Source organism: Aricia agestis, chromosome 20 (assembly GCF_905147365.1).
Source record: "Aricia agestis chromosome 20, ilAriAges1.1, whole genome shotgun sequence".
In the NCBI taxonomy this organism is placed as follows: Eukaryota; Metazoa; Arthropoda; class Insecta; order Lepidoptera; family Lycaenidae; genus Aricia; species Aricia agestis.
Window position 1 is genome coordinate 12,284,614 of NC_056425.1, and position 13,778 is coordinate 12,298,391.

Consider the following 13,778-nt stretch of genomic DNA (forward strand, 5'->3'; position numbering starts at 1 on the left):
ATCCAGACCCGGGAACATTGAAAACTTTTTGTTCCGTCGGCGGGATTTGAACCCGTGGCCCCCGGCTTGAGCTACCAACGCACTCACCACTGAGCCACAGAGGTCGTCGAACAGAAAACAGAAAGAGTATATTGTGCTACTTAAGTGTTGATTATACCTACCGAGTAGTATAAAGAGCAGACTTAAAGAACACCAAAATGTACTTGCGCAAAATCTCCTCAATACTACAGGAGACACTGTTCGCCTTAAAAGGAAACAGATTTTAGACATGGAATGATGTTCAAGGGAACAACATCCACTTACTCAACATACACTCCATCAGATTATAGCTTCCATAAAGCTGATTGCTGATAGCAGAAAAGAAGCAAAAAAAAACCTACCTAGTAGAGTGTCAAGATAGTGTTCTCGGTCAATCAAACTCTCTTGCACTGTCCTGCCACAGTCTTGTCGCATGTTCGCGGTTCCATTTTTTTTTTTTCAAAAAAATTAAAAAAGGAGAGCAATCTGTCATACATTCATTTAGTGATTGTTTTTAACTGACCCACTACTGTAACTTCCGTTCAAGGAGAATAAGGAAAAAAAGGGTAATAACTATTGTTTAGTGTACAATCACCCTTATAAGCTTATTCATAGACACCACACATTTAGTGCTTAGTCTGAGCTAAGCTTTTGGTGTGGAACGATGAGGTATAGCTTTGTGCTTTTGTTGTGTTCTGCTTTAAGCTGTGATGGATACGTAAGTGTTTTTGTTTTAAGTTTTTTTTTTTTTTTTTAAGTGCTAAGCGTGTGTGTAGATTAATCTTATATATAAAATTCTCGTGTTACAATGTTAGGCCGCGTACTCCTCCGAAACGGCAGTACTGATTTTAACCAAATTTTATATGCATATTCAGTGGGTCTGAAAATCGGCTACTGGGTACTTTTTATATTGATAAGTGCATTTGTTGAATAAATAATAGTAAATTATTACAACTCGAGACTGACGGCGACCATTGTTTGCGCGACGAGATAGCGATGGACGTTGCCATGGTGACATACTTATTTAGTCACTTCAATAAAATAATACGGCTTTATATGGCAAAGAAACGTTTGCCGGGACAGCTAGTTTATTATATAAAGAACACAGCAAAACTATGGTTTTCAGAAACCTGGGCATTAGTTTTTCTCACTTCCCATTTGGGTAAGGAACCTTAAAAAGGGTAATCTTTTTTCTTTTTTATTATCTTTGATATCACATTTTGCTGACGCGGACGAAGTCGCGGCCAACAGCTAGTCATAATTAAATGTCTTTGAGTACCTACCTACGGCGGTAAAAGTCCTAGTAAAGAATATTGTGTACATTTTTTCAAGGAAAATTTGTTGAATTTCTTTTTTTTAATTATGTTGTGAACTTGTGGGAAACATCTGAATTTTAGTTCATAATGTGGAAAATATTTAAAGTACTTAATGCAAAGATAAGACCTTATAAAAATCTAAATGATACTTTTAATAATTCTACATGAAATAGTCAAGTCATAAACGCAGTTAGTCATTTGACGCTCAATATACAGACTGTAACTAAACTAAGTGATAATATTTTAAGAGTGTGTATGATATACATACACACAAAGTATTATACGACTAAGAGGAATACCCCTCGTAGCCGTATAATAGAGTTCACCTTGAAAGTAGCAACAATGAAATAGTGACTTTTGATTTCTATATTTCTAGGAGAAATACCTTAACGGCATGATTTGCTCCAACACTCTTAAAATGTAACCCTTGCAACGCTGCTACTTTCACAGTGAACTCTATAAAAGAGACACATAGACACCTTATACTATCATCTCTTAGTTATTTTACACCCTATAAAAATTCTTGTCTTCTAGGTCCATTCCTGGTCACGCAGCACACCCAGTTTAGCATACAGAACGAAAGAGAAGGAGATCGTAATAAGAACAGTAGTCCATGTCGACACAGCAGCAGCCAAGAAGATGGTAGCGCAGTACAGAACGCAATCCAGAAGGAAGATAAAGAATGCCATAGCTGGAGTTCTAGAAAATGCTAGATCACTTCTGTCACATTCTAGTCTCAACCAGACATTTAAGTTTAGAGTTTTAGGTACGAATAAATTATTGATTCATGTGCACAGGCGAAACTATGTTATTTTGTTGGGTTATATGATTATATCGGTTCTGTGTTAGTGACAGGCCACAACATTGCGTTGCGGCGTCGAATCGCAAAAACAACATCGCACAGAAATGCGATGCGATGTCGGAGCTCAAAATTTCATTGGAAATAGTAACTGTCGCATCGGAAATTTACACGATGCTTTCTGCGACGTCGTAGATTTTTACGATGCGACGCCGCAACGCAGTGTTGTGGCCTGGCCCTTAGTCGTGGTCTGTCGGCTGGGTTTGACATAACGCGACGAAATAACATATCATTTGCCTATGGATCAACTTCTCTGATAGTATCTTACTGATTGAACTGCAGTTTTTTGGTAGAAATGAATATTCTACTAGACACAAGAAGATTATAATCGTGTTTTTCGGTAATATTATAAATATGAAAGTGTGTACTATGTCTGCCATCTCCTCATGGTTAAACAGCAGACAGCACAAACAATAATTTAATTATTTGGTATGGAAATACTTTGATCGACGAAAAAGGAGATAGACATTTTTTTTGCGGAAAAAAGTTCGATTCCAAAGTGTTAAACGAATTTCAGCGCAACGGTGATATCTTTTTACTTTTTAGGGTTCCGTACTTAAATGGTAAAAACGGGATCCTATTACTAAGACTTCGATGTCTGTCTGTCTGTCTGTCTCCATACTGTATCTCAAGAACCGCTTTAGCTAGACTTATGAAATTTTCACAGATTATGTATTTCTGTTGCCGCTATAACAAAAAATACTAAAAACAAAAAATTATGTAAGATCCCGTACAACAAACTTATTTTTTGACCTTTTTTGCTCGATATCAATAATGGTAACATGTTAAGTGCCTACCACTTAACATTTTCACAAAATCCTTTATTATATGTGTACTTTATTAATTATTAAAAATATTAAAATAAAATAAAAAATTAAGGGGGGCTCCCATACAAAACACAAAAGTTTTGGCGTATTTTTGTTCTAATATAACGGTACGGAACCCTTTATGAGCGAGTCCGACTCGCACTTGGTAAGTAAATATAGTGGAAACTGCGGGGCTAAAATGGTCGCTTTGTAGAATCATAATATGAATCGTAATATGATTCATTTTCTTAAAATTGCAAAATGGTCATTCTGTTTGCAATTCATGTCTACAGATCGACAAGACTTTATATGAAGGTGGCGAAAAAAGGAACTAACACTGCCATCATACAAAAACGTCATTTTTAACAGTTCTCCTTTACGTGCAGCGCCCCCGCTCACGTTCATAAAAAGCCTTGTCGGTCTGTAGTAATTCGTACTAATTTGACATTTGTCAGTTTGACAGTTTTGACAATTCATTTGCTGAATTGATTGAGAGGAATTGCTAAATGCGACCATTTCAGCCCCGCTGTGCTAAAAGAGTGTGGTGTTATTAATTTTTTAGGAATTAAGTTTATGAGGAAGAACAATATGATGTCAGAAGATGCTACTAAGTATCTAGCGAGCTACTGTGACTGGCAGAGTAAGCGGAAGAAGCAGATGTATTACTCTATCCTCTTGACCGGTCTAGATGTTTATTATTTGAATAGAGCAGGAGAGAAGAATAGAAGAAGTACAGGTGACTTTTTTCTTTAAATTTTGACGTGAGATTTTTACAGATAAAATGCAATATTAAATTCGGAAGAGTAGGTTAGCGATGTCCATATAACAACTGGCGTAGTTTTGCGCAGCCATTTTGAATAGAATTGTTTTGCCATGAGCTATCTGCAATTACTATAATGACGTGTGTTTGAACCATAAAGTTAATATACCTAGCGGAATAGAGCAACAATCTCGAGCTATCAAACGAAACCGAAATTGGTTTTCATCTGTGTGAAAAATATTATGTGTATACACTTACAAAAGAATTCTATGAGATTAAATTGTCAACGTGCGGCACGTGCCGACTGGACGTCAAAAAAAGAGTGCTGCTGTCATGTATCACACGTCTCTTTTTACCACGCAGTTTTACTGATAGTGACATCTCTCTTGCTCAGGCCTTTGTTTCTCTATTCCGCTAGGTATATTAACTTTATGGTTTGCACTCGACTGCACATGACTGGTATATGAAGCTGATCTACTATATTTATTTATATTGTGGAAAAACTTAATAAACTTATTATTATTATTATTTCAGGTCGTGGCTACCAATCCGGCATGTGCAGCATGAACAAAAGCTGTACCCTGCTAGAGTGGGACAGAAAGACTATCGCTTTCCTGTTAGCACATGAAATGGCACACAGGTAATTTCATATTTAGAGGGAAACTCATCCTTGTGTGCATAATCTTCTGGAATAAGCTTTTACAAGTGTACGTACGTGACTACGCAAGAAAAATCACAAGCTTCGAGGATAGTTTTTTTAACCCATCAATCCCTAATAGGGTGGGTCACTTTTGTATGGAGAAAAAAAATTGTCAGTTTTCTTTGCAGCACACCGACAAAAAGGTGCCAAATTATGAGTGTAAATAGACTACAAAGTTTGACTGCAATCGGAATTCATCTTCTGCCTCCGGTTTCCTGTGAAAACTGAAAAAAAAGTGTTTGAAAACAACTTATGAGGAGGGCATTCAAAGTTCAAACTAATCAATGTTATTTATAAATAAAAATCTTAAATCAACAGTAACTAAGTTTCTTGAATAGAAGACAACATTATTAGTTGTTTTTTTTAAAATAATTATTTATTTAAGAATAATCATGAAAGTGCAGGATTTATTTTGTGGCAAAATTCTTTTTGCTGTTGAATTTCGGCATTGCTTTTCGGGAGTCTCCTCACTTTCTTTTGCTCTTTTTGTACATAATATAGTAGCAGAAGCTTCAGTCTCAGCCTTGACTGCTCTTTCTACATGTCATGTGTATGACAAGGAAGGCGTAATAAACCCAAATCTCCTTCTCCTTTCGTTGAATGAACAATCGCAAATTAGCCATTGGGTATGGGACATTTTGCCTGACGATTAGTTTGCTATAGCTATATGCAATAGCTAGGAAATACGCCTATTAAAACTGATTCAACTATTTTGTACAAATATTTACTTTTGCACTAATATCTTCAGCAGAAACCTCTGATAAGTTAGTTGGAATAGGTTGAAACTGAGATAATAGGTCTTTTATCACAGTTTTCAGAAAATATATATTCAAATTGCCAGAAAATGTCTGTGGTCCAGATGTACTGCCATCAATATGTTGAAACAGATGTATAAATTGCAGTTCATTCATATTATTATGTAATAAACATAATATAATACACTGCAAGATTTTGTTCAGACTTTTCTCTAGCATCCGTATAATACCGCCATATTTGCCAACATTTACGTCACTAGCTATCAATTGATCCATTGAAATATTAGTTTCCAAAAAAAAATATGAATATTTCTTGTTCTAAACACTTTGCAGTGCTTGAAGGAGGACTAACATAGCCTAAAAACTCGTAATCTGTTTGGTTGTGCCGAAGTCTATACCACCCACAATCGTTTTTCTAGTTGTTCGTTGGTCTGTTATGAAGCTTTGTTTTCTTGGTATTTTTCTTTATTTTTAAAGCAAGTAGGTACATATTTTAAGAGTATCACGACACTCGCAAGTCAAAATATTAAGCCAAACTTTAGCTTGAAGACGAAACTCTTCCAACTTGTTTTCTGATATTTAAGGTTGGAACTTCAGATGGTTTATTTTATTTTAAATGATAAGTTTTTAACATTCGTTTTGGTTTTTGTAAACAATAGTCTTATTTGTCGTTAGTTAAAGCTAATTACACATAAATTAAATGAATAACTTGACAAAAATATAGTAGCAACTTGAGAACAAAAATCAGCATTATTAAAAATTTCTATCAAAGTCCAGAGGCAGTAAAACTTAAAAGAATGTAATATAACTTTACGTACTAATTTAATACACCATTTGGCACCTTTTTATCATTGAGCAGTTTCAAAAAAGCAGAAAAATATTTTTCGACTCACCCTAATCCCTAAGCGGCACCAGCATAACAATTGAAAGTCGATTGTGTCTGCGATTCCCACGAACGAGGTATTAATTCAATTTAATTACTCCGTTTACTGTGCTTAGTCCAGTTCATTCCTCGCAGTGCACCTTAGCTCAGCTTCAGTGGAAAACCACCCTGACTCTTGTGTTGTGACTTTCACTGGCAAGATCAGTTGATACACCGGCTCGTTTCCTAATAATTTCATAAATTATGTTTTCAGCTTAGGCGTGAGCCACGATGGAGTGCGGAACCGATGTATTGACCAGAAGCACATCATGGCGACCAAGTATGACCAGAACCGACCGCCGAGGACGTGGTCGACATGCAGCAGGCAGTATATACAGCAGTATTTACAGTACGTACTATCTTATCTATAAAATTCTCGTGTCACAATGTTAGGCCGCGTACTCCTCCGAAACGGCTTCACTGATTTTAACCAAATTTTGTATGCATAGTCAGTGGATCTAAGAATCGGCTACTGGCTACTTTTTATATTGATAAGTGCATTTGTTGAATATATAATAGTAAATTATTACAACTCGAGACTGACGGCGACCATTGTTTGTGCGACGGGATAGCGATGGACGTTGCCATGGTGACATACTTATTTAGTCACTTCAATAAAATAATACGGGTGAACTACTTTTTATGGCAAAGAAACGTTTGCCGGGACAGCTAGTTTTTTTTATAAAATTAGGGGGCGAAAGAGCAATAACGGATCATCCGATGGAAAGCAACAACCGTCCCAGCTGCAACGTACGTACTAATAATTATGTATTATAAATTTGAAAGTGTGTCTGTCTGTCTGTTGCCTTATCACGCTAAGCCGGTTGACTCAATTTAGAGGTTTGGTATGGAGATACTTTTTTAGAGACGGGAAAGGACATTAGCTATGTCCACACTGTGCACCATCTTCAAATTTCGTCATCAACTTTCATATTGGCGCATTCAATAATTGAATGCGTCAAGGAACGCAATGCCAATATTGTAATTTTTGAAGTTTTGGATACGGTCAGAGGGCATGCGTTGCAGGCATGCCTCACGTTCGCTGTTGTGAAGGGCATGTATTAAAGCGCAGTGCTCTCAAATCAAATATAATGCCGCTTTATGACATAGACTATAGTCCTAAAATTCAAATAAATTCCTATTTTATGACGTAGACTTTATGTACGTCGATCGTGGCTAGCCGCGGGTAAGATCGGAACGGCACCTTCAGTTTATCTCCGATGTTTGTCTATACTTTCGTATTTCTACTGTAGCCATGCTACGGGTGCAGGCGGATGGTCTGCCCTGAGCTAAAACAATGTATAATTGTATATGTATCACTGGTTTGAGTGTTTGTACGCTTAGGCTTTGTCAAAGATAAACTAATTTTAACATCTTTTTATTTCCAGGAGCAGAAAATCTTGGTGCATTAAATGAATGAAATCAAAATATTATATTGTTGTTTCATTTTCTTTTTCAATTAGTAGAGTTATTCTAACTAATTAAAAAAGCGCAAACGCATTAATAATTATTATAATACCTACAAATCGAATATAAGACAAAGAAGTTTGTGGTTTTAATAGCCGCACTTAGGGATGAATATTAATTACTAACTTAACTGTAATTAAATGAAAATTTTGACATAAGCCCCATAAATTATCTGTCAGATTATTCGTTGAATTGAAGTTTAATCGTCATTAAAATAATAATAATATTATGTCAGTGTAATAACAGTTTAAAAATTTAAATAAACATTATTAATATGTTGCTATTTATATTCTTGCAGGCGCTTTTATTAAAAGTACTCCTTGAAAGTGTATTTAGCAATATTACATTGAAACAGAATGAAACTGCTATAGTTGACCATTAATATTATATTGTAATCCCACAATCTAGCAGTTATAGTCATTTATACTTTTCAAATAAAAAGGAAAATTTATTACAGCTGTAGGTAGGGAAATGGCGAGAAAGCTTATAAAAGCTCATATATTATAGGATGTTGAATAACATTATGCTGAGAAAATATTAATAATGTTGAGATTTTTTTTGAGGATGTAGGTTCGTTAATCTTATCTTATATAATAATGACCAATAGCACGAAGCGTAGGGTCGAGGTGGACGAGCAAGAAATGCAATATGTCGACGAGTAAATCTACTTGGGCCAGTTACTTTCTTTTGAAAATAGACAAGGGAAGGAAGTCGATCGTCGAATCGAAAACGCCTGGAAGAGCTACTGGTCCATGAAGACGCTGATGAAGGGAAATTTACCGATCTCCCTGAAGCGCAGACTCGTCGACATGTGCATTCTGCCTGTCCTAACCTACGTTGCACAAACTTGGTCATTGACCGATTCACAAAAGTTCAACTCGGGGTTTGCCAAAGAGCAATGGAGCGCAGTATGTTAGGAGTAAAACTTCTGGACAAAATAAGGAACACTACACTGCGCTCCAAAACAGGTATCAAGGATGTAGGTGTCAAGGCTGCCAAGCTGAAGTGGGATTGGGCGGGTCACGTTGGCCGTATGCATTCCGACCGCTGGGCAAGGATCTCAACAGAGTGGGCACCTGAAGACGGACGCCGACGCCGAGGCCGGCCTAGAAAAAGATGGCGTGATGAGCTGGAGGCATACCAGCCAGGCTGGCCAGCGGTGGCGCAGGAGAGAGTCAGATGGAAGTCTTTGGGGAGGCCTTTGCCCAGCAGTGGGACAGTTTAGGCTTATAATAACAATAATAATATTAGGTGATAGGTCGTATTATGAGTGATCTACGACGACCATTTCGGGCGTCGTCGCGTCGTCTTGACAGACGAGAGGTAATATGGCGGAAAAATTTCATTAAAAAACTGACAACACTGGCAAAAAAGTCAAGTAAGAGCTGTGACAAATAAAAACTAAACCAAGTTAGCACAATTATATATTTTTAAACAAACCATCGATTCGATCCAACCACTGCTCAAAATATTATGGTGGAAAATTTTCTTTAAAAAACTGACAACACTGGCAAAAAAATTCAAGTAAGAATTGTGATAAATTACTTAAAACAATGACCATTTTGCTGCGAAATAAATGACTTCAGGATTATTTAACGATGATAGGTGTCTTTTTTATTAACCCCCGACAAAAAGAGGGGTGTTATAAGTTTGACGTGTCTGTCTGTCGGTCTGTCTGTCTGTATGTCTGTCTGTCTGTCTATCTGTCTGTCTGTCTGTCTGTCTGTCTGTCTGTCTGTCTGTCTGTCTGTCTGTCTGTCTGTCTGTCTGTGGTATCGTAGCATCCAAACGAGTGGACCGATTTTGATCTGGTTTTTTTTTTGTTTGAAAGCTGACTTAATTGAGAGTGTTTTCACCGCGATTTTTCAGCACGGAGCAGGCTGATGATGATGAACTATAGCTAACTATAGTTCATCATCATCAGCCTGCTCCGTGCTGAAAAATCGCGGTTCATCTGGTTCGTGAAGTGCCGATTAGCAACTTGCAGTCATTTGGTGGGCTTTGTTGCATTCTAGTTCATAAATGTCACGCATTTATGAATATTTACACATTAATGGAAAGTTGACCTGGTGCTGCAGCATCACCTGGTAATCAATAGGACACCCAGCTCCTCACCAACTAAGAGCAATGGTTTCGTGTTTGGGCTCATTTTCATTGCGACAACTAGTAAGACGTAGATAACCAATAAATTTTTGCATGCTGCTGCTGCAGCATCACCTAGATTCTATAGGAGCCGAGCTCCATATGAACCCAAAGTGGAGGTTTCATGTTTAGACTCATATTGACGGCCTCATCCAAAAGGACATTCCTAGATGGTATTCATTGGGATATAATATTATGATCCTGTTCTATCAACAGAACAGAATTATTCTGCACTATAACCAACACAAGTTTAAAAAGCATGAAATAAAATTAAATTAAGAAATTTAAAAAAGCCCCCGCCAAACAACTTTAAAAAGTAATGAAATAATATATTTTACTGACTTTAAGTTTAAATAATTCCTAAGTGTAAAGTGATATTTTAGTCCATAATTGTTGTCAAGGTGTGTCGGGGGACCGTAATGTAGATGTTTGATTTGCCCAATGTTAGGCAAGTCCAAACCAATGTGCTATTAAATGATGAGAAGATGAATTTGGTAGATAACACTGTATTCCTAGGTATTACACTTGATAGTAAATTACAGTGGGGTCCTCACATTGCTAATCTAGCAGGTAGGCTCAGTTCTGCAGCATATGCAGTCAGAAAAATTAGAGAAATTTCTGACGAAGACACGGCACGATTAGTATATTTTAGTTATTTTCATAGTAGGATGTCATATGGATTCCTTTTATGGGGAAACGCTGCCGACATTTATACAATATTTGTGCTGCAGAAGCGAGCCATACGTTCTATTTATAAAATGTCTGCTTTAGAATCTCTGAGAGATAAATTTAAAGAAATTGGTATTCTAACTGTTGCTTCTCAATACATTTTGGATAATGTAATATATGTTAGAAAAAATATAAATAAATTTAAAGTTAAAAGTGACATTCACTGTAGAAATACTAGAAATAAGCACAAGCTGGACATGCCAGTGATCAGACTTAGTAAAGTCAGTAAATCTTTTAAAGGTCAATGTATACGCCTTTACAATAAAATCCCAGAAAACGTTCAAAATCTTTCCATTAATAAATTTAAAAAAGTAGTCAAAGAGCGTTTGTGTGCCAAAGCTTATTATAAGGTCAATGATTTCATAGAAGATGGCACATCTTGGGAGTAGGATGGCTTCTTGCAAGGCTACTTCTACATTATTATATTATGACTTACAATTATGTATGTTGACATTGTATATAATATTAAGTTACAAAATTGTAAACTTTATTTTAAAAGAATAATTTTTCTCTCACTTTTTTGGTAAAAAGTGGAACCCGTGCGAGTTTCTTACGCCGGTTCTTCTCGCCGGGGTAGTTCCCGAACCGGTGGTAGGCATCAGGTAGACATTCTGAAAAAATTTGATTCAAATTTGCTCAGAAATAAAACATTTTTTTATTTTTTATTTATTTTATTTTTACATAACATTATAGTTTAAGGGTCAGTTCACAGCGAACCAAATCGAGACAATCAGTGACATGGCGATACAAAATGCAAAAGACACTGTTGGCGGTCCCCCGACACACCGTGACAACAATTATGGACTAAAATATCACTTTACACTTAGGAATTATTTAAACTTAAAGTCAGTAAAATATATTATTTCATTACTTTTTAAAGTTGTTTGGCGGGGGTTTTTTTAAATTTCTTAATTTAATTTTATTTCATGCTTTTTAAACTTGTGTTGGTTATAGTGCAGAATAATTCTGTCTAAGTAATTTAATCAATCACATTTTTAACAACTTTTATCAAGCGCGTGGCGTGCGTATTCAGTGACGGGCGAATCGCGGCGTTGTGTCCAACAGTTGGCACTTTTTTTTTCGACGGAATCGCGCGGCTTAAGTTCTATCTAGTGTAGTATATTATAATCAAAGATTAGATGCATCTTTGTGATTTTTTTCTATCGAGAAAATTTTAAGATATCATGTTTTTGCTCAGATCGAATTCTGGGAAATATAATGTAGTATCAAATTTTAGAAAATGAAACAATTCGGGGCTTATTTTCAAGTATAAAAATGAATTATAAAATCGACACTTTAGGGTTAGTCGCCCCCTTAAGGCATTATTAGATGACGAATTTTAAAACGGCGTACGTTTCCACCATAATAATTTATTTATAACAGCCATCATTATCACTATTATGACCATAATCAGGTACCATCAGCCTCGCCTTTCACATAACGAAATGTGCAAAAACTGTATTATTATGCACATCAGCTGGTGAAAGTGTTTTGTTTTAGTGATGTACTGGCCCGAGACGGGACAGTGATGGAATTCAAATTTGAATCTCAGTTCAGAGCCTCCATGGTCCAGTATGACTTATGATTGACCAGCAGGCTTAGCATAGTCATTATAGAAACGGTTTATTTCTACGAAAGAATAGACAAAATGACAGTTAAAAAATCCGCCATTTTCCACAAAAATCTGTTAGTAGGTCCATTCTTTCTCGTTTCTAATGTTGTCATGCTAAGCCTACAAATTATAAAGGGGCCTTTCAAATGGTTCAGGAAAAGATTAGGTAGGAAACTTTATGAATTTCCCATAACTAAATAAATAAAAAATATATTATGTCTACTGGCATATATCGACAAAGTTTTGATTTCAAATATTTGGCATCCTGTTACTATCCTTACTAATATTATAAATTCAAAAGTGTGCCTGTCTGTCTGTCTTCCTCTGTACGCATGTTTGTCTTTCCTTTTCACGCTTAACAGCTGAAACGATTAAGATAAAATTTGGATAATTTATATTGCGAAAAATGTACGGTTCCTGCGCGATGAATGAAAATTGACGCAACGGAGTTACAGCAATGCCACACGACGCGGTGCGGCACCGCACCGGTGTCCGTCTCACCGGACTACCGGCCACCAGTGCGGCGCCGCAACGTTTTGCAGTACTGTAGCAGCGACGGACTCGAGCTCCACCAATACATACACCCCTCCCCGCCTCGTCTCGATTCCGGTGCGCGTGCGGTGCAGCACCGGAGCGCACCGGACGGCGCCGTGTGCCATACCGCCCATACCATAATTTTTTTTATATGTAGGAAACCGGAGCGGCACCGGTCAGGCGCCGCACCGCCGCCGCGCCGCCGCACCACATCGTGTGGCATGGCTCTTACTGGCGTCATCTAATTTAATATTATACATTTTTGGTTCGTCTACTCGTTTAGATTAAGACCATCGATTTTTTAACATTCCCTATCTTAAAAACGGCTATACTATACCTATAAAGTTTTGTTTAATAATGCTGCCGATGATGTCGAAAGTCCAGCGCCTGCATTTCACAATGCACTTAGTATTCAACGTATGAAGCTGAAAGTTTCTGAGAAAGTGCTATAATGGGTAAAATGTGGAGCAGAATAGCCTTCTGAATAATAACGTCAGACTTTCGTAAATCAGGATGCAACATTACCCAACTTCGGAAAAAGTTAAGGCTTTGTGGGTTCCATTCCCGCATTAAAAAAATGTACTTTCCAAGTTTGGTTTTCGACCTTGAAGGGATGATTTTCTCCCTGGTTAACCATTAGCTCGTTCTTCTTGATCCAGCTCGAAGGACCAGACAATATTATGGACTGTATGACTTTGCTGTTGTTTTGTATGAGCTTTGAATTAAATAACTGTTAACTCTTCACTTCGATTTATTAATATTTTATGATTAATTAAACTATGTGCACTATACCAAGGCAAAGGGCTGACTACTGACTGATTCAGTCCCCGTCTGGAAAGATGATCTATTAGTCGGATGGATCGGTCCTGCGCCTAATCTCTAACCAATCGTGTCGGTCGTCCGTGGACTATGCGAGTAAGGGAAGAGAGAGTGCAATTATTGTGTACTGTACACACACTTGAGTGCCATAAAATCGGTCTTGAAACTGTTTTAATGAAACTGACCGTCACCTAAACTGGTGTGGGAGGATTTTATTACCATGGTTCTAAGTAATATCATCGAAGGAAGTTTCAAAGAAAATTGCTCGTTCCCCGAATGACCCAGACTGCAGGTGCAAAGTAACTCCTCAAACAAAAGACTAGCGGTCCGTCACGGGTG

At 37.1% G+C, this 13,778-nt stretch overlaps 1 protein-coding gene across 1 annotated transcript; it reads left to right on the forward strand.

The window, feature by feature from the left end:
* The first annotated feature begins 670 nt into the window (after nt 1-670).
* Nucleotides 671-7,552, forward strand: LOC121737449 (A disintegrin and metalloproteinase with thrombospondin motifs 16-like). The gene is made up of 6 exons (XM_042129127.1): nt 671-736; nt 1,869-2,100; nt 3,562-3,735; nt 4,294-4,399; nt 6,351-6,485; nt 7,525-7,552. Exons 1-6 carry the CDS (start codon nt 683-685, stop codon nt 7,550-7,552), a joined length of 729 nt encoding a protein of 242 aa, XP_041985061.1. The 5' UTR covers nt 671-682.
* Nucleotides 7,553-13,778: the final 6,226 nt, after the last annotated feature.

Coding starts and splice junctions, on each gene's coding strand:
- LOC121737449 (XM_042129127.1), top strand. CDS start 683: ATGAGGTATAGCTTTGTGCTTTTGTTGTGTTCTGCTTTAAGCTGTGAT. Junction 3,736..4,293: donor GAAGAATAGAAGAAGTACAG/GTGACTTTTTTC, acceptor TTATTATTTCAG/GTCGTGGCTACCAATCCGGC. Junction 4,400..6,350: donor GCACATGAAATGGCACACAG/GTAATTTCATAT, acceptor TTATGTTTTCAG/CTTAGGCGTGAGCCACGATG.